We start from the raw sequence: 23,508 nt of genomic DNA on the forward strand, positions 1-23,508 counted from the left end.
GCTGGTGCTGATGGTGAGGACGATGATGCTGGTGCTGATGGTGAGGACGATGATGCTGGTGCTGATGGTGAGGACGATGGTGATGGTGACAAGGATAGATCTTGTTTCCTCCCTGCCCAACCAGCTCTTCCTCCAAATGTCACCCTGGCTTACTCAGCCGCATCATTCAGAGCTCTGCCCAAATGCTGCCTCCCCAGAGAAGCCCTCCCTGAATACACCATTGAAAATACCTCCTTCTCATCTCTCTGTTTTATTAGTTTTTTTTTGATATTTTCTATCTTTGATGTACGTTTATTTATTATCTGCCTTCCCTGGGGGAAAGTCTGGCCTCCGTACATTCTCTGTGTCTGTGGCATCCAGAAAAGCATTAAGCGCATGGTGGACACGTGGGATATACTGGTCAGACGAAGACCTAGGGCTTGCTGTGGGTCCAGCCCCTCGCACTCCTGAGTCCTGGAAGGAAGGGTTGCCATCCCATCTCAGAGATGAGGAAATCCAGACTCAGAGAAGTGGAGTCATTGGCCCAAGGCACCCAGCTTATGACAGGGATGCTAACTTGGTGTCCCAAATCTGGCTGTCACCTGCCTTTCCAGGTCGGGCCTGCAGAGCCCAGCCCACCTCCCTCCAGCCCCAGGATCAGCTGTTTGCTGTCCATCTGCCCCACTGTTGCCACTGCTGCCGGTGCCACTTTCCAGGAAACGGTAGCCACCCCACAATGCCATGGCTCAAGGACCCTGCAGTTTATTTTTCTCAATTTCCTTCCTCTTTTTGCCCTTCGTTTGTGAGAAAGGGCATTTTAAACCAAAAGGCCAAATCTATCACTTCTGGGTCCACAGTCCCCACAGACCCTGGGCTTGCAGTTCCCGGGCCTCCTGGGCTATAGTCTGGGACAAAGGAGCTGTACAGAGACCCATCTCTTCTTAGAGAATGGGTATTCAGAACCAAGAGCCAAGCCACTTCTGGGTTCACACTCCCCACATTCAGCCACAGAGAAAAGCCTTTTCTCTTGCAAATGAGGACAAAAATAGGCCTTGGCCAGAAAGGCTGGTGGGACATTTAAACAGTGTCCAGCATGTGGAGAGTCTGGGTTCAGAGTAGTGAGGGCTGGGGTTTCTCCCTGCAGCCCCATAAGCGGATGTTAAAAGCGGCCTGACTTGCCACAGAGATGAGGCTTCAAGGCTGCCCTCCCTCCCCACAGCCAAGCGACCCTGAGTGAGACCGGATCCCTTTCTCTACCTAGCTCCCAACTCAGAGACTGTGCCTCTGCTGAGCTGGAAGAAAGCCCAGGAGACAGTGCCCTGGAATATCATCCTTCTTCTGGGAGGTGGCTTTGCCATGGCCAAAGGCTGTGAGGTGAGAGCTGGGGTGACTTGGGGGCGGGGACTAGAGGAGGAGGGAGGATAACCAGCTAGGAGGAGTAGGGGGCTGCAGAGAGGGAGAAAGGAGCTGCTGGTCCTGGAGGACTGGGGGCTTGAGGTGAAAGCCAGGAGAAGCTGCTGCGGCACAGGAGGAAGAGAGGCCACCAGGAAGGAGGGGCCCCTATGGCAAGGGAGGAGCCAGGGAAGAAGGGAGGCTGTGGGCTCAGGAGGAATGGGGCTGTGGAAGAGAAGAGTGAGGGCTGCAGCCCAGGAGGCATGCATGCTGCAGCCCAGGCTCTGTGGGCGACTGTGGACCCAAGAGAAGTGGCCTTCTGGACCTGCTGTTGAATAGCGTCTGGAGCTGGAAGGTGTGACCAGCCTCCAACTGCAGCTCCAGGGAACAAGCGAAGGGACGGTCTCTGTTCCTGTCCCCATTTTACAGACAGGAGACAAAGACAAGAAGGGACCAATTGCTCATCCTGTTTGCTCAGCCAAGGGAAGGGGGCATACAAGAGAGTCCAGGCCGAGCACTTGAGAATTCGTTCCACCTCAGGCATTCAAGACCATTGCCAGCTCAGGGTGTCTCTGAGCTAAGGAAAGCTGAAAAGCCTTCTTATATGGTATGGTGGTTTGAAAGAAAATGGCCCCCAAGGGAGTGGCACTATTGGGAGGTGTGGCCTTGTTGGAAGAAGTGTGCCACTATAGGGATGAACTTTGAGGTCTCTTTTCTCAAGCTTCACTCGGGGTGACAGTCAGTCAACTTCATGTGGCCCTGTGGCCTGCAATATGTAGAACTCTGAGCCCCAGCACCATGTCTGCCCATACACCTCCATGCTCCCCTTCATGATCATAATGGATCGAACCTCTGAATCTGTAAGTGAGCCACCCTCAAAAAAATGTTTCCTTTAGAAGAGTTGCCATGGTCACGGTGTCTCTTCACAGCAATAGCAAACCCTAACTAAGACTCATGGCATATCTGGGAAGGCTTCCTGGAGGAAGTAGTATGTTGTACAGGTTTGGAGGGTCAGGCCATACAGTGGGAGCAGACTGTCTCCATTAGAATCATGGATTTTCTTGTGTGTAATGTTAGTTTAAGTTGCTAAGTCTTCTGGGTCTCAGTTTTTTTATTTATAACAGGGCAGCCACCTGCTAGAGTTGTCACATGGTGTTATAAATGAGAGTACTTGGGACACGGCCAGAGTGGTTGGCTATTTGGATTGGACATCAGAGAAAGAGCCAGTGGATGGTAATAGGGAGGCTCGGGTTGCACAATTCAGTGGCTAAAGCATCCTTTGCTACAGTAACTGGGCGTAGCCTGGCTCTGGGGCTGGAGACCCAGTACCCCAGAGGCTTCTCCAAGCTGGGGGATTGGTGGAGGGGCACTGCCCCTAGGACTGGGATGCAGAGACATAGTGCATGCTGGGAGGCCAGTACCGGGCAGTTGGCCAGGGTTTCCATTCAGTGGGGCCTTTGTCTACCAGTTGCCCCTCACCCCAGCCTCTGTCCCCAGGCAGCATAATCTGGCCCAGGAACCACCAGGATGCTTGTGATACCCTGTGGTTTCTGGACCCTGCCCAGGGCCTTCACCAGGCTGCAGTGGGGTCCACCAAGACTGAGGGTCCCTGGCTGGAGCATCGTTGGGCCTGGACATGTGGATTCCCCAGAAGCCGTAGGAGTACATCTCAGGCCAGCTGCTGCTAGACACACTGTATACGCTAGATACACTGTATACTCCGCACGGGGGATACACTGTATACTCCGCACGGGGGATACACTGTATACTCCGCACGGGGCCTATGTGTGGCACCACACACATCAAGCCCCTGCCTCCCTCCCCCCTGTTGTTGTGCCCACCTCCCTCTTCCTTCTCTTTGCAGCCCTCTGGCCCCTTCTTCAACTCATTTCCACCACAGGACTTTCTTTAGTGAACTTTCCCTGGCTCTGAGACCGGGGCCATGGTCTTTAAAGTCCCACTCCCCGACCCTCTTAGCACCCAGTCACTCCCAAACAACCGTTTGCTTCTTGGTGCCCTCTCCCTCGTGAAAAGCAGCCACAGGGAAAATCTCAGGCAGAATCTGCTGGTAAAAAGAAGGCTTTTATTAGGGGTGAGGAAACACGCTTGCGCAAGCGTGCACACACACATGCAGAGAGGGGAAGACAGAGACAGAGAGAGAAACCCCTGCAGAGCCAGAGCATAGCTGGGATCAGGAGGCTACAATCCAGCCTCTCCACAGGGCTGGGGTTTTCAGGTCTTTAGGGAGCCCCCATCCCCCACTGATGACAGGGAGGCCTACAGGCCCACTATTTGGGAGTGAGCATGTACTGGTCTGGCCTTGAACTTGTTGGGCTGGTCCTTTGGCGAGGTAGAACCACCATCAGGAGGAAAAGCCCACCCGCCAGACCTTTGTTTTAAGCTGTGAGGCTTTTGTCTCAGGTCAGGAAGATGAGGAAGAAGTGAGAAGCTTGCTACCCTTGTTGTCTATCTGTGGTCCCATTTCCTGTCTGTCTGTCTGTCTGTCTGTCCAGTTTCTAGTTTTTCACCCAGAGACTTTGGATTTTGAACACCGAACTTGAGCGTTCCTTAAGAAATGGGGCTGCACTGTGCAGTGAGGAAAGCGGGGAGAGGGGGTTTAGCTGAAGAAATCCGGAAGAGAGACACCACCCTGGTAGCTCCGTGTCCCTCCATCTGCTTCTGAAGGTGGCCTTGGGTCTGCTGATCACCTCTGGGTCTCTTCCCTCGTCAGTGGGTGGGGCACTGAGTCAGTCAGTTCTATGTCTGTCCGTTCCAGTCCTTCCCCCCCCCCCCGACACAGGCATCTGGTGAACCCTAAGGACAGCTGGCCACACAGCACTCATGGTGCCCAGGCACTTTACTCACTATTTTAGACTGGCTACTTTTCTCCCTTTTGACCTCTGGTTTACAGATAAGGAAACTGAGGTACAGGGCAGGGGGTTATCCAGAATGACACCACAGGAAGGGGTTAGCTGCAAAGCACACTTAAACCAGCTAAGCCCCTCCTCTTAGCTCTACCCACTGCCTCCGGGTACTACTGCTGGTCTCTGGCCTTCCTGGGAATTCTGGGGGCTGTGTTTCCAAGGAAACCAAGCCATGGTTCCTAGAAGAATTGAAAAGGGCTGGGGGAAATCCCTTTAGTGTCCCCAACAGAACCGCAGGGAGTTTAGAGGAAGAGACTCCCTCCACTGAGGAGCCCAAGTCCAGGCATTGGGGTGCTGGCAAGAGCCTCTCACTCAGAGGCCCAGCCACAGGAAGCTCTCGATTGGCCACTCGCCTGGTCATTAACAGTCTCTGTCAGCATTGCCTCTCCCGTTAATTGTGCGTTTTGTGCCAGGCCATGGTTTGAGGGAACACCAGCTGCCTGGCATTCCCTGTATCCTGGAGGGCTGGCTGGGCCTCCCATAGAACTCTGCAGGTTGCTGAAAATGCCTAAACCCTACAAGTACTTTCCTGGAGTGAAATATGTCTAAGCTGTCATTTGTTTTTGTTTTGGTCCTTTGGTTCTTTGGTTTTGGTTTGTTTGGGCAGAGACTTAGGCAGCCCTGAATGATTTGAAACTTCCTAATGTAGCCAAGGTTGGCCTTGAATTCCTGATCATCCTGTTTCCTACTGCCCAGTGCAGGGATTAAAGGTATGAGCCACCACACATAGCTTCTTAAGCTCTTTCTCCTTGGGCCCTGAAAACAACTCCTAAGGTAAATCAGAGAAACGAATGTGCTATGTCTAGAAACTGCTGTGACCCAGAGTCAAGCTGAGAACTGGCAGCTTCTGACGTCAGCTATGGGGAGCCAGGCATGCAATCCCAGCTGCTCGGGAGACTGAGGTAGGAAGATCAGAAGTTGAAGGCTAACCTGGGCTACAGAGTGCAAGGCCAGCCTGGATAGCTTAGTTCCAAAGTAAAAAGGGAAGTCTGGCCTTTGGATAGAACTCAGAGGCGGGAAGTTCTGGGTTCTGTGTCCGGTATTACCAAAGTAAATAAATTAATAATAAATACAACTTCAGAATGAGCAGCGAATGTTTCACTCAACACAGAGCGGGCATCAAGCACCTTTCATGGATGATGTGCCCTGGGCCTGAGGGTGCCGGGCTGTTACCCGGCAGTGGCAGACAAGCATTTGTTTCTCTGTGTTTGGGCCTCATCCAGCTCTGCCTTGGACTGGCCCCCAAACCCACAGTTCTGTTACCTTTCTCAGGAAAAGCCCTAAGGAGGGGTTGGGGGTCCCTGCTGGCTGCACTGTTACCTGGACCTTGCTGAATGGCGCCACCAGGGGGTGGCAAGGAGCTCGAGGGGCCATTAGCTTTGCCGTCTCTAGGAGGCTGGCCTGGATTAGGGTCAGTGGAAGACATACCTGATGGTGGGAGAGTGTGTGATACCCTGCTAACCAAGATAGTTCCTGGAGAGGCCAGTAGAAAGGGTACCTGACATTTGTGTAGCATTGGTTAGAGAGAGAAGTCTGGGTGGGGGAACTTCCTGTCCTTCCATGCCCCAGAAACCATAGTCCATTTTGGACATTGTTCTTCCTTTATTTCATTTTGCTTTGGTTTAGGTGGTTTGTTTGCTTTGAGACAACACCAAGCTAGCCTGGTACTGCTATGTTGCCCATGAATCCTCCTACCTCCATCTCCCAAATATTGACCTAGGTGTGAGCTACCACACCCAGGTGGGCATTGCTCTTAATTAAGAGTTAAGTGGCAGACCAGCTCCCCCAGAGGAAGATGAAGAAGGTAGGGAACTTTCTAGAAGTTCACACAGATTCAGGTGGGTATTTCAGTCACTGCTATGAGGCCATGGACAAGTCATGAAGATTCTTCCTTCTCTAATAAAATAGGGACAGGAGTCAGCAGGTGCTAGAAGGTGCCAGCAGGTGCAAACCCTTAATAATGGTGATTTTAGACTGGTGGCTAATGATACCATGTTAATGTTGAATTCTATGCTGTTGTCATCATAATAAAGACCCTTAGGGCTGCTCAGAAGTCTATCAGCAGTCACATTGCGTCACATTTGCTGTATCGGATACATGCTGTCTCTGTCGATGTGATTAAAACACCCTGACAAAAGCGACTTAAGGGAGAACGGGTTATTGCTATTCACAGTTCCCGTCCACCATAGGAGCTTGAGGGAGCTGGCCACGTTGTGCCCAGAGTGAGAACAGGGCAATGGATGCCTGCATACGTGTGCTCAGCTCGTGCTCCCCACTCTTACATAGTCCAGGATCCAAGCCCAGGGAATGGTACTGCCCACAGTGGGCTATTTCTTCCCACATCCATTGACATAACTAAAACAATCCCTTACACACTTGCCCACAGGCCAGCCTGATCTAGACAATCCCTGCTGTCGCTTTCTTCCCAGGTGGCTCTAGGGCAATGGTTCTCAACCCTGGGGGTTGAACAACCCTTTCACAGGGGTCACCTAAGACTGTCGGAAAACACAGATGTTTATATTATGATTCATAATGATTACAGTCATGAAGTGGCAACGAAAATAATTTTGTGGTTGGGGGATCACCATAGCATGAGGAACTGTATTAAAGGATCGCAGCATTAGGAAGGCTGAGAACCACTGTTCTGGAGTGTGTCAAGTTGACAAAACTAACTACTACATATATTTTATATTATGGATAGAATAAGGGATATAATATACTTTATACATATTAATGTGCCACTGTGTAGTAGCAAAACTTAATCTTTTATGGAAGGAATAGCAGGCACTTTGAGTGGTGATCATCACTGGAGAAATGAGACTTAGCCATAAGGATCTGTCAGTTTCCTTTTCCCATTCAAGTTGGAACTCCGGGCACTGAACCCAAATGGAAACAGAGACTCTGCTTTCTCACCAAATAGATCATGGGATGGATCCCAGGAGTCTGGGTTATGGCCCATAGAGCATGTGGCGGAGGGACTTGCACTAGTGGCTGCCTGCGAAGGGTGGTTCTGGGTGGACTGAGACCAAAGGCATGTCTGCTCACAGGAGTCAGGGCTGTCAGCGTGGATCGGTGGGCAGCTGCACCCCCTGGAACACGTGCCCCCAGTGCTGGCCGTTCTGCTCATCACGGCGGTCATCGCCTTCTTCACGGAGTTTGCCAGCAACACGGCCACCATCATCATCTTCCTGCCTGTCCTAGCAGAACTGGTGAGGATTCCCATGGGGCAGGGTGAAGGGACACCTCTGGCCCAACTCCCAGAGTCCCCTGCTACGGAGCTTCCCCAGACAGCTCTAGCTGCCCTTCTTGCTTCTAGAATCCACAGGAGAACCTGGACCTCAGAGCCAGCTCATAACTGACAGGGTTGTTGTCCTTAAATGAACACCTAAGCAGGGTATGGGTGAAGTAACCCATGAGGACATGCTGTGTTTCCTAGGAAGGAAAAGATTGTCAAATTTGGGGCATGTAAAAGCTCTTGTGTAGCCAGCCCAGCCCAGGAGGAAGCCCAGCCACAGAGCTCTTGCCTCCTGTTTTAGACCAAGAATTTTCCGCAAGGAGAATTGCCCTGTACTGTGGGGTATTAGAGCATCCCCTTCTTCCACCCACCACAGGCCAACAGCATCACATAACAGAGGCAATCCAGGATGTCACCAGGCATTGCCAACAGTCTCCCAGGAGGACAAGTCTCACCCTCTTGAGACCCTCTGTTCTAAAAGCCACCAGTCTCAGATGGATTGGATTGGGAAGGGAGGCAGTCAGGGTGATTTATCCAGAATCCTCCTTTGCTAGGCAAGAGTCCCCTTTGATAACCTTCTAGTTCCCACCTAAGCTTAGCCATTCCCAGGGCAGGGAAGGATAAAGACAGTTCTGCAATCTATGATGTATCCAGCAAAATCCTGAAGAAACCAGGTAGAAGGAAAACAAAGCAGGAGAAAGTGCCAGCATGCAGGAAGGCCAGCTCTTGGCCAAGATCCCGCCACGACTAACTAAAGGCACAAGCCACCAGCATGTAGATTTCATATAGGATTTAAAAGCCAGCGGATCTGGTGGCACACACCTTTAATCCCGGCACTTGGGAGGCAGAGGCAGGCAGATCTCTGTAAATTCAAGGCCAGCCTGATCTATGGAGCAAGCTCCAGAACATCCAGGACTACATAGAGAAACTTGGTCTCAAAAGGGGGGGAGGTCTCAGAAACTCATGGTTTAGTTTATATTTAAACAGGTTAAAGTAAAGCAAGCAACAGGACACCCACCATAGAACCCAAAGCTGACAAAACGAAACAGTGTTACCAGTGCGGTATCCACCTTGAGAGGTGGCTTGGCTTTACCTCTGTATCTCTTTGTTTCCGTTTTTAATGGAGTTGACACTGTAACTTCTCCTTGTCTCTTTACGTTTCCATTTTTAATGGAGTTGGCACTGTATCAGGCACAGACTTATGTGTGTTCTTTCTTTAATCCCTGAAACAGATTCCACTGTAAATGGATAGACTGTTTAAGCATTGTCATAAAGGACATGCAGACAATTCCAGAGAGTGATCACCAGCAGTGCTGCTGGTCCTCCCTTGTGTGCACAGGCCACTTACATCAAGACAAGGTTCACCTGGGGGTTCCTAGGTGAAAAAGCATGGGCACTGGAAACTGTGTTGAATGTGAGCAAATGACCCTCCGCCTGGGCATCCAGGAGTCCGCAGGCCCTCGTGGAGAGGGACTGCATCAGTCAGACCCTGTTCTAGGACACCTGGGAATAGGTGGAAATAGGGATGGTGTGAGGTGGTGTGGAGGAGGGGAGAGAGCTCCAAATCTGCCAAGTCTGTAACTGGTAGGTTCTAGAAAAGATACCAGCAAAGGTCATTTGCTCTTAAATATGGCTTCTCATCCAAATCAAAATATTTTCTGACTGGGGATGATGGTAGAGCCTGTCAAGAAAATGCCCACACTTTGGGTCGGGTATACTGAGCTCTCCATCTTGGGAACATGGCAGTGCTTAACCGGGGGCAGGGGGTGCACACTCCTGGTCTCTCAACTCCAGCCAGGCTCTGACCGAAGGTGCCCCATGGTAGTTTCTAGGATGGTGTAGTGAAGGGCAAGGCGAAGCCTGATTATGCGAGCCTTCGTTCTTGGCCTCCGGCCCTGGGCGAGCTGTAGGCTGGCTACTGGGAGCCTATGGGAAATGCAGTGTTTTGGGTCCCACTCAGACCTCTAGATCAGTGACTATGGAGGACCCTAGCTCCACACGCTAGCTCACATGGGAAGAGGGCTTCTAAATAAGTTTCTTTGCCTGCTCCCTGGTCAAATGCAGTGTGGCCCTGTCATTCCTGACCTTAAGAAGGTGCTCACATTTCTCTAAGACTGTGTGTCATGTGTTTGCATCTGGCTATATTTCCCTGTCTCCTTCCCTCTCCCACAAGTGTCTACTGTTCTCTGTCACTCTGGCACTCTCTGTAGCTTTGGCACTCTCTTTCCAACTGCCCTGGTCTCTTACTGCGACTTCTCTGGGCCAGGCCATCCGACTGCATGTGCACCCCTTGTACCTGATGATCCCGGGCACAGTTGGCTGCTCCTATGCCTTCATGCTGCCAGTCTCGACGCCTCCCAATTCCATTGCCTTCGCCAGTGGACACTTGTTGGTTAAAGACATGGTAAGTTGGGCCTTCCCAGCAGTGGCCTGGCAAGAAGAGGGGGAAGGTGAGTGGAGGGCCAGAGGAGCCAGCATCGCCCAGTTGGAAAAGTCTCTCCAGGCCCCCAGTTGGAAATCTCTCCAGTCCTCTCTCCTTAGTTGGGTTTGTGCAGTGTAATCTGTGTTCCAGCCACTGGGGGGCAGCAGTGCAGAAGAGGTAGCCGCCTGCCTCCTGGGAGAATCCTTTCCTTGGCTGGAGGCTGACTGGAAGTGTTAAAAAATATGTAAATTTCGTAATTGCAACGTGAGAAGATGGTAGAAGATGCTGGCGACTAAAGAGAATGAAGGGTGGCCAAGATGGCCCTCCTGTGGAAAGGACCCACCAGCCTTTCTAGGGGCTATGAAGGGTGGAAGGGTGGGGAAATTGTTCGGGGAGAGAGCCCAGCCCGGGGCAGTGTCACCAGATCCCCAGAGCCGGGGCCTCTGGGACCGCATGGGCTTTGAGAGGAATGACATTATTAGATGTAGAGTCTGGGCTTCCAGGATGCAAGCCTGGAACAATTGAGATGTCTTACTTTGTATCCTGGCTGGCCTTGAACTTGTAGCTGTCAAAGCAGAAACAGTTTTTACCTCAGTGAGGAAAAAGGATGGTTTATTTGGAGCCAAATATAAGTGAACATGGCCAGGAACACAGATTTCGGGTGCCCCAAATGCATGTTTCAATGTGCTAACAGCTTCATCAAGTTTCATAATAACAGAACAGAGAGAGTCCTAAATCAAGGTGCTGTCTAAACACATCGGTGGAAACAGCAGATAGGCAGAGTATAGAAAAATCAGCTGTAATCCCAGCTCTTGGGAAGCAAATGCAAGAAGATCAGGAGTTCAAGGTCAACCTCAGCCATATGGTAAATTTGAGGCCAGCTTAGGCTATGTGAGACCCTGTCTCAATTCTTCACTTTGGGAAGAATTTCCTTAACTGAACTTCCACTGTGTGTGTGTGAGTGTGTATGTGTACACTTGTGCCTGTGTGTGCATATGAACATGAGTACATACCTGTGTCGTGTGTGTCTACATGGTATGCTAAATGTGGAGAAGGGCATAATGATCAGATGGAACTATTGGGCAAGGCTCTTCTTTCTCTGTCTTAAAGGGGAATCTATAACCTTGTTGAAGTGGCATTTGTGGCTAATGGGCATAACCCAAGTCCACTCCATAGCAAGGTGTCTGGTGCCTAGAGACCCTCAGGGAAGGGATTCACCTGCCCTGGGAACCAGCCTGGGTCTTGGGAAGCCTCCATGGCCTACACTTGTGGCTGGCTGCAGCACTTCCAGCTGTGCACTGCCAGCTGTGAGCCAAGCCATTTGTGCACTGCCAGCTGTGTACTGCCAGCTGTGGAGAGAGCCAGCTGTGCACTGCCAGCTGTAGGCTGAGCCAGTTGTGCAATGCCAGTTGTGCACTTCCAGCTATAGCAAGAGGGAAGTGTGCACTGCCAGCTGTGGGCCAAGTCAGCTGTGCACTGCCAGCTGTGGGCCAAGTCAGCTGTGCACTGCCAGCTGTGGGCCGAGCCTCTGTCTCCCACCTGCTTCTGAGGGCCTGTGCTGTTGTTCTGCTCACTTGGTTTCCACTGCAGGTGCGGACCGGCCTCCTGATGAACCTCATGGGCGTCCTGCTGCTCAGCCTGGCCATGAACACCTGGGCACAGACCATCTTCCAGCTGGGTACCTTCCCAGACTGGGCCAACACCCACTCTGCCAACGTCACCGCCCTGCCACCCACCTTGACCAACAGCACAGTTCAAATCCTTTGAGCTCTGCTGGGGACTTCCCTTTGTGCTGGGCCTTCCCCAAGGGCTGTTGCTGTCACTTGCTGCTAGGACCCTACAAGCTGATCGAGCAATTCTTTTCTGTAATCTGACTGGAGGCAGCAGGCAAGGATGCATGCCCTCCGGTGGTCCACTCGGGCCTCAAGCTCACTGTCTGCGGCACTTTCTCTCTCTTCCTCATGCATCGCAACACCAGCTGTCGCCTGGATCTGCTGCCCGAGGAACAGGCTTTTCTCACGAAGCTGGTCTGTGGTCAGGGTGCAGACACGTCCACTTCAGCCACGAGGGACAAACCTGAAATGGCTTTTGTCTTGCACACCTGGGGTCTGGGGCTATCCCTGCCTATGGCTGCCACTGGCTTTAGGTCTCTGAAGACATCACCACTCTGCTGGGGGAGGCATTGTGGCTACAAATCTAGGCCAGATATTACAGCTGTTTACTGCAGACTAGATTCTACCCTTTTCTGTTTAGCCATCTCCCCCTGTAGACAACCAGCAGTTGGAGGTTGTCTTTCATTCCCTGAGGCGGAGGGAGGACACAGGCCTCTGGGAGTCTCTTCGCTGCCTCTCCAGTCCCCCAAGCAACATCACAGGAGGTTTGAGAAACCCTAGCTCAAGTGTCTACCCAAGATGCTTAGGGTTCTCTTTTCTCATCTGATTCCCTTAGGCCAAAGCTCTAGGTCAAGCCCTGCTAGGCCCTCATTATCAATCTAGGACCCTCCCATCTGTGGTCCTTGGGCTCTGTGGCTGCAGGCCGCCAGCTGTTTCTTACCCTCACAGCTGGGTTTGGCCTCTCAACTCCCACCCCACAATGGTCAATATGTCTAAATTGCAAAGGTCACAGTCTTTAGGGGGTGAGAGAAAAATCTGAAGATCAGTCAAGGCCTTGAAGAAAACTATGGCATGTCTGTAGATGGAGACCCCAAGATAGCCTGCCAGCAGAGGCTGGAGCCAGGAAGCAGGCAGTTGCTGTTCTTACTCCCAGATCAAGCTTCAGGCATCCTGTGAACAGCGCAGGGTGGGGACAGCCGAGGGCAGAGCCTTCACTGTCTTCTGAGGGTGGGCATCCCAGGGATGGACGCTTTCTGATAAGGCACAAATGAGTCAGAGTTCTTTCCCAGAGCTGATGGGCCCCTGAGCTGGAGGTGATACTACCAGACTGAATCAGCTCCAGATCTCCAGGGATGGATGATGGTGTCCCTCGGGGGATAGGGACAGACCACACACCAAGAAGCCCACAGCCTTGTGACTACAAGACTCACGATTTCTGATACTGCTGATCAAAAATGCGCTCAAATAAAGAATGTTGGTCAATACCGGATTTGATGATTCTTGGTCTCTCAAAACGAAACCCCCGATTCCTGGCCTAGAACTTCTGCAAAACTGACTTCCGGCTTGCCTTTCTGCACGGTCTCCCCTATGCACACTCACACTTCCGCAGCCGTCAGGCTGCTGTGGTGTTTATTTTTTATGTTTTACTCTTTTGTTTTGGTTTTTCAAGACAGGATTTCTCAGTGTAATAGCCCTGACTGTCCTGGAACTCACTCTGTGGACCAGCTGTCCTCTAACTCACAGAGATCCACCTGCCTCTGCCTCCCAGAGTTCTGGAACTAAAGGCGTGCGCCACTACTCCCCAGGACATTTATTTTGTTGTTGTTCGGTCCACTCCTCACCTTGTACAGTATAAACAAAAGCCACTCTCTGGCTCCCTGATGGGACGCAGATGTCTGAGCCAGGTGCTGGCTGGCACACAGCCAGCGCTCAGTAAGTCCTTGACCCATGAACTGACCAAAGATTTGAACATGCCCTCCATCCTTTCTTTACTCCTCGGCTTGGTCCACTCAGCAGGCACTTAACCCGTGATGTGCTGACTCAAATGTAGAAGAAAGAGCAAGCGGTGGGGCCATAGACATAGATCCAATGAGTGACAGTCATCATTGAAGTGGCCACATGATGGGCTGACTCAGGCCGTGGGTTTCAGGCGAATTTCTCTGAGGAGGTGGCAATGGGTTGAAGCCGGACACAATGACTGGACACTCGTAGGTCTGCGGAAAGGAGAATATGGGGGTGGTGGGGAGTCTGGAGGAGGATGGAACAATGACCTCAGGTTCTGGACTATCAACTGGGCCTTGAATGTCCAACTTTTGTCCCTCCCAGCGGCAGCTGTCCTTACCTCTCCCGTTGACTAGTCTCCAGGGCGTCACTGACCCCCTATACTGACTGGCTGTGCACAGGGCCCTGACAGAGGCACTCACCGCAATGGTGTGGGAACAGGGAAGACTGAGTCCCACGAAATGCACCAGGCTCCATCTGTGGCCTGCCAGGAGTGCCAGACGTCAGGAAGGGCCAACAAGTCAATGCCAGCCTGGTTTGTCATCTACAGTGCCCGGTGACCCACCCAGCATGGCAGCCTTGGGACTGACTGGCTGATTTACACCTCGACCTTTGGGCAGAGCTCCGTGGAGGCCCCAGCACCTTGGCACCTCCCAGAACATGAGCAAAGGCCCTGTGGCATTGCTGGTGGCTGCCTAAACATGACAGAACTTGGCTAGGACAGGAATGACCCCAGTAGTTACTAACCCTCTGGGGTCCCTCTTCAGGTGACTGCCCACGTCCCAGCCTGGACCTGGTAAGCAACTGCATTCAGAACAGGAATTGAAGATCTTAGTTGTAACTTATTTAATGTTTTTGGCCTATGGTTTGTGGCTGACAGGAATTGTAGAGACTGAAATCTCAGCTGGTGGCGGCCGCTGCATCTCACTGAAGGGAAAAGAGATGTGTCTTAGGGGGCTCACAGCTGTGGAGACTTGGTGAAGCCCCCACCTGGCGGGATGAAGCACACAGGGACTAGCAGGCAGAGAGTGGAGAAAGAATGGCAGTTGGTATTAGAAGACCAGCATCTGCTGACGACCCCATCCCTACCCCATCCCTTCTTCTCAGGCCCTCCCCTCACTGATTGGACCAGGCCCATCCCTATCCTGAGGGCCATCTTCTTTACCCCAAGCCATTGACCTCAGTGTTAATCTAATCAAAAACACCCTCACATTAACAGCCAGAATAATGTTGAACCACCATTGGTACTAAGACTTGGCCAAGTATGCACGCACAATGCCACATGATCCACCAGAACACACAGAGCCTTCCTGTGGCCTTTCCAGGTCACTCCTGGGCACAGGGAAGGGAGGAGGAGTGGGGTGGAAGGAACAGACTCTACAGTCATGGTGCATAGCTCACCCTGTCAGAGTGCTCCCCAATCCCATGGCACATGACTCATCCTATCAGAGTGCTTCCCCCGCCACACAGAACATGGTTCACCCTGTCAGAGTGCTCCCCAGTCCCATGGCACATGGCCTATTACCCTATCAGAGTGCTCCCCAGCCCCACGGCACATGGCTCACCCCATCAGACTGCTCCCCAGTCCCATATCAGTGCCTGCTAAGGCTTTCTTCTCTCTCCTTTGCCTCCAGTTAGACACTTGTCACCAAACTTCAGTGTCAGGAATAACACCTCTGAATGTGGGTTTCTATCTTTCTTGGGAAACAAAATGCCAAGCTGGGTGTGGTGGTGCACACCTGTCTTCCTAGGGCTTGGGAGACTGAAGCTGCCATTTGCCCACCTGACATTTAGGTCACAGCTTGAGGGACTCCCCTCGGGTACTTGCAGTGATACAAAAATAAATATAAACTATCCTGTCATGCTCTTGTGTATTTCTTACATGCTAAGCAGGTCATATCTGGGATACATTCAGTGGGACAAATACTTTATTATAAGGGATTTCAGGGCGGGCAAGATGGTCTAGCAGGTAAAGGTGCTTGCTGCAAAACTTTCTGACCTGAGTTCAATCCCTAGGACCCATACAGTGGAAAGATAAAACTAACTCTTCAGATTGTTCTTGGACACACACATGCATTAATAAATGGTTTCTGTTTTTTTGTTTTTTATTTTTTTACTTTGAGACAGAGTTTCTCTGTAGCTTTGGAGCCTGTCCTGGAACTAGCTCTTGTAGACCAGGCCTGCCTCTGCCTCACGAGTGCTGGGATTAAAGGTGTGTGCCACCACTACCCTGCTGGTTTTCAGTTTTTATTTTGTTACCAGAAACTTCTATGGCTCTTGCTGGTGGCTCCCATTCTGATTCTGTTAGGTTGTCTCTGGTAAGATATGTGTGTGTGTGTGTGTGTGTGTGTGTGTGTGTGTGTGTGTGTCCATGTCCGTGTGCATATGGGTGCACTAATGTGAGTGCCTGTAGGCCAGAGACAACCCTCAGCAGCTGTTCCCTGACCACACTAAACTTCAAGACACAGTTCAGTCGGGCTAGCCAGCCAGCAAGCTCCAGGCACTCCACTGTTTCCACCTGCCCAGGTTGGACTATGAGTGTATGTCACCATTGCTGGCTGCCTTTTCTCCATGGATTCTGGGGCTGGTACTCAGGTTCCCGTGCTTACACAGTAAAGACGTTAGAGTTTGAGCCATCTCCACAGCCTGCTGGGAAGGTTACAGCCACCCGGGCGTTCTCAGCCATGTGTGCTGCGGCCACCTTCTCTCCCCTGTGCTAAAAAGCACCAGGACACAAAGCACTGTGGGTCTGTGAGTTGAGTGGCCCCAGGAACCAGGACACAACACGGGCTGTGAGTTGAATGGCCCTGGGAATAGCCGAAGACTCTCTACTTCCTCTTCATCTCATGCCTCTGATTTCTTTAAGATTAAACTCCCACACCCAGCTCAGCCCTATTGACTTCTGGTGACTCAAGCCCCTCCGGATGCTGTGGGCCTTGAGGCCAGGCCAGCTCTGCCTGAGTAGAGGTGACGATGCACATTTTCCAAAAGAACCCCCAAATATCTCCTGCCTTTTGCGCCCCAGGCTCTGTGCTCCAGCTCCCCTTCAGTCACCTGGGGCTTCCCCAAATGGTCTCTATTTCCTAACCAACCAGCTACGGAGCTGGGCAGAGGCTGACCATGATATGGGATGCAGTCCCAAACCCTGATGAGACCCAAGCTGGGATGTGGAGATGGGGTTGGGGGATATGGAGAACATCTGGCCTGAGCAGTCAAGTCTGAGCAGCCTGGATTTCACCCAGGCAAGGCTGAAACCCAGAGGGAAGGGTTTATGGTGTGAACATTTATGTACTGCCTGCTGAATACTTTGTATTTCCAAACCCATGGAATAGGTGCTTTGTTCTCAAGTAGCAGATGCTGCCGAGACTTCAGAGAGGAACAGCCCTAGCTCAAGGTCACATAGCACAACGTGTGGAAGCCTGCATTTGCAGGTAGATCTGTTGTCTCTACAAAGAGGCCAGCTGAGTAGCTCCTTGAAGCCCACTAAACAGCAGAGGACCCAAGCCTCCTATAAGACTGGCCAGCAATATAAAAGTGTTAATGTCTCTCTGCCCCCGCTCCGTGTGTGTGTGTGTGTGTCTGTCTGTCTGTCTGCTCCCTCTCTTCCCTTCCCTGTTTACTATTTCCTTCTTTCCTGGCTTTACAACCTTGGTCATTTTGGCACCGAACTGTGAGTGTCCCATGGAGATAGCTGGTACCCAGGCAACCTGATGTGAACTCTAGGAGAGTAGCAGCCCCATAAGACCTGAGGATTGACAGCTTCTGGGCTCTACTGTGTGCCAAAACTTTTCTTAGGCATGGGTGGGAGTGGATGAGTGAAGGCTCCTGGCTTCCTGGAGGGGTTCACTGCTTTCTGAAGCTTTGGTTGCAGGTGTCTCCCTCAACTATGTACTAGGGAAGTCCCTTTCCCTATCAGGCCTGAGCTCATGACTCAGCAGGATATCCTTATAAGGGATGATGGCTGGCAGCTCTGTTCTTTGTGTATGTATGGTGGTGGTGGGGGATTCCCATGACAGAGGAGGCTTCTTGGGTGCAGTCCTGGAATGACAGTGATGGGGGACTGGTGCTAGGGAGAAGTCTCTGCATGCCAGGTGGGGATGGACTGGAGTTACCCCCCAATCACCACAGGGACTCGCCCAACTCTTGAGCACCTACAGTTTTCAGTACAGGCTGCATTTATTATTCTCTTTCCGTGTCTGTACGTGGTGGCTAAGAACAGCACAGTGTGGCCTTAGCGGGTCCCTGTGGGTCTCCTGCGGGTTTTCATCCCCAGGATCAAGGATTGGGTTTTCCTGGGAGGCTTAACTATGGGAGGAGGGACAGGAAAGCAGAGTGGAGCTCTTAGTCTGGTGTTACTGTAAATGAGCTGCATGGTTTCCCTGAACCTCAGTTTCTTCCTCCGAGAAATGGGCTAATTCTACCTTCCTTCCCTCAGGATCACAGGCAATGCTCGGAAAATATGTCTCCTCTCACCCTCCTCCTCCTCCCACCCCTGGCGGCTCCTGACTGCCATTCAAGGGAGGATGAGACAGCGGGCCCAGCCCCCAAGAGTTGGGCCCCTGGCTGGGTAGGATGAGGCAGCAAGGAGGGTCTGATTAAAGGGACGAAAGCAGAAGCGACCGGACGATCCCAACACTTCCTCTCCACCTGCCATGGCTGTCGCGGCAGCTGCCTGAACTCAGCTCTCAAAGACCATGGGGGACAACAGAGGAGCCGCGGAACACCTCATCAGGTTGGGGTAGGTTCAGGGATTGGGACACCAGGGGCACGGGCAAGAAAAGTCAGCAGCCCCTTGAAACGGGCATGAACTCCGGTCTCAAGTCTTCCGCCTCACTGGCTGAGACCACCAATGAACCTCCCCCCCCCTTTCTGGCCTCGGTTTCCTCCCGGTCAGATGGAAACAACAGCCATGGCTGTAAGGCTGTGCGGGAACAGAACCAGAGGGGTGTGCAGAGGATGCTGTTCAGAGAGAAAGCTATGACACTCCCTGTCACTGATAATACCCGGCTGACTGAGCACCTGACATAGCTTCCGGTTCTTAAAAGCATTTATGCCCCTTGACATTATTTCAGTTCCCCATTCCCAAACGAATCGAGCTGTGTGTAGTGTGTAGTATGTATGTCTTTGGGTGCCAGGAAGGGGGTACAGGGGTTGAAGACTCCCGGGTGTGCAGCAGTGACAAGCGCCTATAGGGGGCGCACTCCTACATAAAGCCCTGGAGGCAGTGGATGGGTGTCCAGTTCCACCCAGCCACCTGCAGCAAAGACAGCAGTGATAAACCAGATGTCCGTGTTTCATATCTGACCTGTAACAGGAATTCTAACTGGTCTCAATAAGAAAAACCCAGAGTCAGATATAGGGGTTAATGCTGAAGGTTAGAGAAGCAGAGCGGCCAGCCTCTAGAGAGTTCTTCATCTCTACCAATGCTCAGAGTGCCCTTTCCTCAGACTGCCTTGAGCTCCTGTCTCCTCCCAGCTTGTATTCCTCCCTCCACCTGTTCATATCTCTCCTGCCTCCACCTCCCTAGTGCTGAGATTAAAGGTGTGTGATCCCAAGTGCTGGGATCACCTTTGTATGAACGCTGTTTCTCTTATAGACTGGATCAATTTCGTGTAGCTCAGGGTGGCCTTGAACTAACAGAGATTCATCTGTCCCCTGACTCCTGAGATTAAAAGTGTGTGCCACCACTGCCTGGCCTCTAGTGGCTTAGCTCTGTACTCTGATCTTCAGGCAAGCTTTACTTGTTAAAATACAAACAAAATGTTGCCACACTGACCCCTAAATCCAGCTGTGTTGTAACTTCCTTTCTGCTGTCACTAGTGTGAGCGCCTAGGAGGTCAGAGTCAGTCTGCTTCCCTTACTGCCGCGTCTCCAAAGCTAAGCTCACAGTAATCGCTGAACAGATAGATATTCGCTGAGGGCTGGAGAGACAACTCACTCAGTAAAGTGCCTGCTGCACAAGTATGAGGACCTGATGTCCATGCCAGAATGCATGCGAAAAAGCAAGGCGTGAGAGAATGCACCCGCGAACCCAGCTCTGGCTGCGAGCCCAGCTCTGGGGAGGTGGAGACAGCTCCCTAAGGCTTACTGGTCAGCCATTTAGGTAAATTGGTGAGCACCGGGCCAGTGAGGGACTCACCTCAGAAAAACGTGATGGTGGGCCCGTGAGACATCTCAGCCAGTAAAGTGCCGACACCAAGCCAGAGAGCCAAGTTCAGTCCTTAAAACCCACATGATAGAAGGCAAGAAACAGATACTGGAAGTAAGTCGTCCTGTGACTCTTACAAGTTGTCCTCTGACGTCTATACACATGCACACACATGTGCACACATAAGCAAAGACATACACACACAGAGGCATGCAAGCACCCACAAACCCCCACATACCCACATGTGCACAACCCCATGCATACACACACATGTACACACATACACACACATGCACACACATGCACACACATGCACACACATGCACAGAGGCATGTAAGCATGTGCACAAAAAATTAAAATGTAATGAAGAAATCGAGGTGGAAGAAATAATGAACGATGTTGACATGCAGACACACATGTGTAATACACAATAAATAAAAAATAAATAAATGTGATTAATATAGGGCTGACTGAAGAGAAAAGGTCCCCAAGAGACCAACTGGTACCTTTCCTTGCCTGTAAATGATGGAGGTGACACTGAGATCTGTAAAGAACATGAATGGGGCCAACAGTGAGTCACACGGACTGTGGGGGAAGGGAATCATTCTCTCTTCTTGCTACGTTCTGTCTTTCAGCCATGTTTACTCCCCCTCCACAACTTACCTGCTGCTCTCAGAGCCTGCAACCACGGCCCCAGTCTAGACACCCAGCCCCACATCCTCAAGTATTGGAGACGTTAGGCTGTTGACTGACAGCCCTGTAAAGACTTCCTGGGCAAAGCTCTGATTGGTTCAGCTTGTTAACCCCGCCCCCATAGGTGGAATACCTCTCATTGGTCTATCTGAAGGTGTGCCTGTCCCTGTGACTATGAGAGTAGGTTCTGCCAGCAACCTGGCTGGTGGAACAGAGGACACCCACCCCCTCCTGACACAGAGTTTCCTTATTTCCTTGTGTACAGATGGAAATTCTGGCGTTTGGGGATCTACAAGGCGCTTGTCCCGCTGCAGACTGCCTGGAAAGCCTTCTCGCGGCCCCTCCCAACCAGCTGCAGCGAACTTCTGACACAGCTGCTCCTGTGTGCTTCCCTGGCCAGCGTCATTGCAGGCCTGCTTCATCACTGGCTGGTCTCTTCACAGCTTTATCCTCAGGGACCCCCTGCCCTGGTGACCACTGTCTGTGGGCTCCTGGTCTTCCTGAGCCTGGGTCTGGTGCCCCCCATCCGCTGCCTGTTTGCACTCAGTGTGCCTACCCTGGGCTCCGAGCAGGGCCGCCGGTTACTCCTGTCCTACAGTGTAGCCAACCTGGCTGTTGCCGTGGTGCCCAATGTCTTAGCTAACCTGGGTGCAGCCGGACAAGTGCTGAGCTGTGTTACTGAGGGCTCGTTGGAGAGTCTGCTTAATACCACTTACCAGCTGGGCCTGGCATCCCAGGCGCTGGGCCCAGCGAGCCAAGCAGGCAGTCGGAGCCTGGCGTTTGAGGCACAGGGCAACAGCTCAGCCTTCCGCCTTCACACGCATATGGCCGCTCAGCAGATCCTGGAGGACTTCTCCGGCCTGGAGTTCCTGACCCAGGCAGCACTGGGGACTCAGCGGGTGGTCACCGGGCTGTTTATGCTGGGCCTCCTAGGCGAGTCCGCCTGGTACCTTCACCGCTACCTCACTGACCTGCGCTTCGATAATATCTATGCCACCCGGCAGCTGGTTCAGCAGCTGGCCCAGGCTGATGCCACACATCTGCTGGCCTCTCCACCTCCCTGGCTGCTCCACGCAGCCCAGCCAAAGCTGTCGCATGAGGAATTGCTGAGCTGTCTTCTCAGGCTGGGGCTACTGACACTGCTCCTAGTCGCTACAGCTGTGACAGCGGCCACAGACTATGGGGCCTTCCTCTTGGCGCACGCAGCTGTGACCTGGGCTCAGAAGTTGCCCACCGTCCCGGTCACTCTCTCCGTCAAGTATGACGTAAGTACGCGGAGGGGGCGGAGTCTGTTCAGTCCTGGGCTTTGGTCTATGTTTGCTGGCTTGAGTCATCGTCTTGGGACATGCCTGGGAGTCATAGGCAGATGGTGTGGAGGCACGAGAACAAGAAAACAGAAATGGAACACAGGAAGGGGCCAGGGCAAGGTGCGGCCCCCAGCCCCCCCCCCAGGGACTGCTTTCTCCAGCGTGGCCCCACCTCCTACTTTTTCACCTCCTTCCCACAAGGCCTTTGTGCTGTAGACCCTTCAACCAATCAAATCATTGGTTAGTACAGAGGCTCCATGATCTGATCCCCCCCCCCCAAGATCTGTGACCCTCACAGATACACCCAGAGTGTACATTGCTAACCATTCTATCAAGGTGATGAGACCGTCATAACACCAAAGCATTGATTGGTGGGACTTTTTTTTTTCTCTAAAGATAGGTCTTCACTATGTAGTCTTGAGTGACCTAAAACTTGATAAAGCAGACCAGGCTGGCCTCAAAATCACAGAGCTCCACCCACCTCTGCCTCCTCAGTGCTGAGATCAAAGGAGTGGGCTACCACCTTGGTGTACCCAGTAAGTGGGTGGAACCCAGGGCGTCCTGCATGCTAGGCAGTCACTCTAGCGTCTGAGTCATTGATACATCCCCAGCTTTAAAAGTTTTCTCCAAAATACTTTGGGTAACATTTGTGAGGTGCCCCTTTGCTGGCTACTGACTTACAGTTGTCGCGCCCTTGACCCATTCTGTAGATAGATGGCAGAGATAGGGACTGGCCCGATGGCGCCTCAGACTCAATCCTTTTCTCTGTTTTGAAGGCCTCATATAAACTCCTAGGCTTCATCCTCTTCATCCTCAACCAGCCTCCCGTGGAGAGCAAGTTTGCCTCAGCACAGCGCTCCTTCCAGTGGGAGCTATACTCCATACCCCACGACTGCCACCTACCTCAGGCTCAACCACCCCAAGTCAGGGCGGCACTGACTGCGGGCGCCCTGCAGCTGCTAGCAGGTGCCACCTTAGTGCTGCAGGCCTATGCTTGGCGCTTGCGGCATGCCATCGCTGCCTCCTTCTTTCCTGTCCAGGAAGCCAAAAGAGTTAGCCACTTGCAGGGCCGGCTCCAGAGGAGACAAGATCGGAGTGACCACTTAGACAAACAGGCCTGCGCCACGGGTGCCCCGGGACCCAGGGAGCCCAAGCAGGGGAGGAGAGCTCCAGAGTCACAGGGGCTTAAGTTGCTTGACTCCTCTTTGGTCTCCATTTGACCTTGGGTAGAACGTTGCCCACCTCAGATCCTCCGTTTTCTTATCTACATAATGATGGTGCAATCTGCTTTTTCACGTGACATGTGCGCGAAATCGTGGCGAGTGGAAGGCCTGGAGGAGCCGGCAAGGTGCGGTTACAGCCTAGGTCTTGAAAGTTTGGGCGGATCAGGATAGTCCAGTTCCTTCAGCTCCAGGGAGATTGCCCTGATAACATCCACTTGAAGATTCTGCTTGTGGACTCACCTCAACACTCCTCCAACTTAGAAGCCTCTAAAACCTCAGAAATTACAGTTATCGGAAAGTTTGAGTTTGTAAATGAGTATATTTATTAAATACAAGAAAAAAACAGTTTTGCTGTTTTCTGCTCCTCCAGGGCTGTTCCATCTAGACTTGTCAAGTTTAGTAAATGAAAATACAGGATGCTCTACTGGGTTTTGAATGTCAGAGAAGGGGCACATTTGTTTAGTATCCAGTGGCCCTTGGCTATGAACCTGGTCTCTGATTAGCCATGAGTGACCTGGAGTTCCCCACAGTAAAATAATAACCACAAGATTAAAATGACAAATTTCAAGT

General features: G+C 52.0%; 2 protein-coding genes across 2 annotated transcripts in view; both read left to right on the plus strand.

Moving 5' to 3' along the window:
* The window catches only part of Slc13a3 (solute carrier family 13 member 3), a 62,322-nt gene extending 49,268 nt beyond the window's left edge, over positions 1-13,054 (plus strand). The window contains exons 10-13 of the mRNA XM_005362881.3: positions 1,241-1,353; positions 7,343-7,504; positions 9,797-9,934; positions 11,543-13,054. Of these exons, the coding sequence (XP_005362938.1) occupies positions 1,241-1,353; positions 7,343-7,504; positions 9,797-9,934; positions 11,543-11,719 (590 nt within the window). The 3' untranslated portion in view covers positions 11,720-13,054. The remainder of the gene's footprint in view (positions 1-1,240; positions 1,354-7,342; positions 7,505-9,796; positions 9,935-11,542) is intronic.
* Positions 13,055-18,260: 5,206 nt separating this feature from the next.
* On the plus strand, positions 18,261-22,935 carry Ocstamp (osteoclast stimulatory transmembrane protein). Its single transcript, XM_026787273.1, has 3 exons — positions 18,261-18,304; positions 20,674-21,673; positions 22,492-22,935. The coding sequence occupies exons 1-3, from the start codon at positions 18,261-18,263 to the stop codon at positions 22,933-22,935; spliced, it is 1,488 nt and encodes a 495-aa protein (XP_026643074.1).
* The last annotated feature ends 573 nt before the right edge of the window (positions 22,936-23,508 follow it).

This window comes from Microtus ochrogaster, linkage group LG8 (assembly GCF_000317375.1).
Source record: "Microtus ochrogaster isolate Prairie Vole_2 linkage group LG8, MicOch1.0, whole genome shotgun sequence".
Lineage (NCBI taxonomy): Eukaryota > Metazoa > Chordata > Mammalia > Rodentia > Cricetidae > Microtus > Microtus ochrogaster.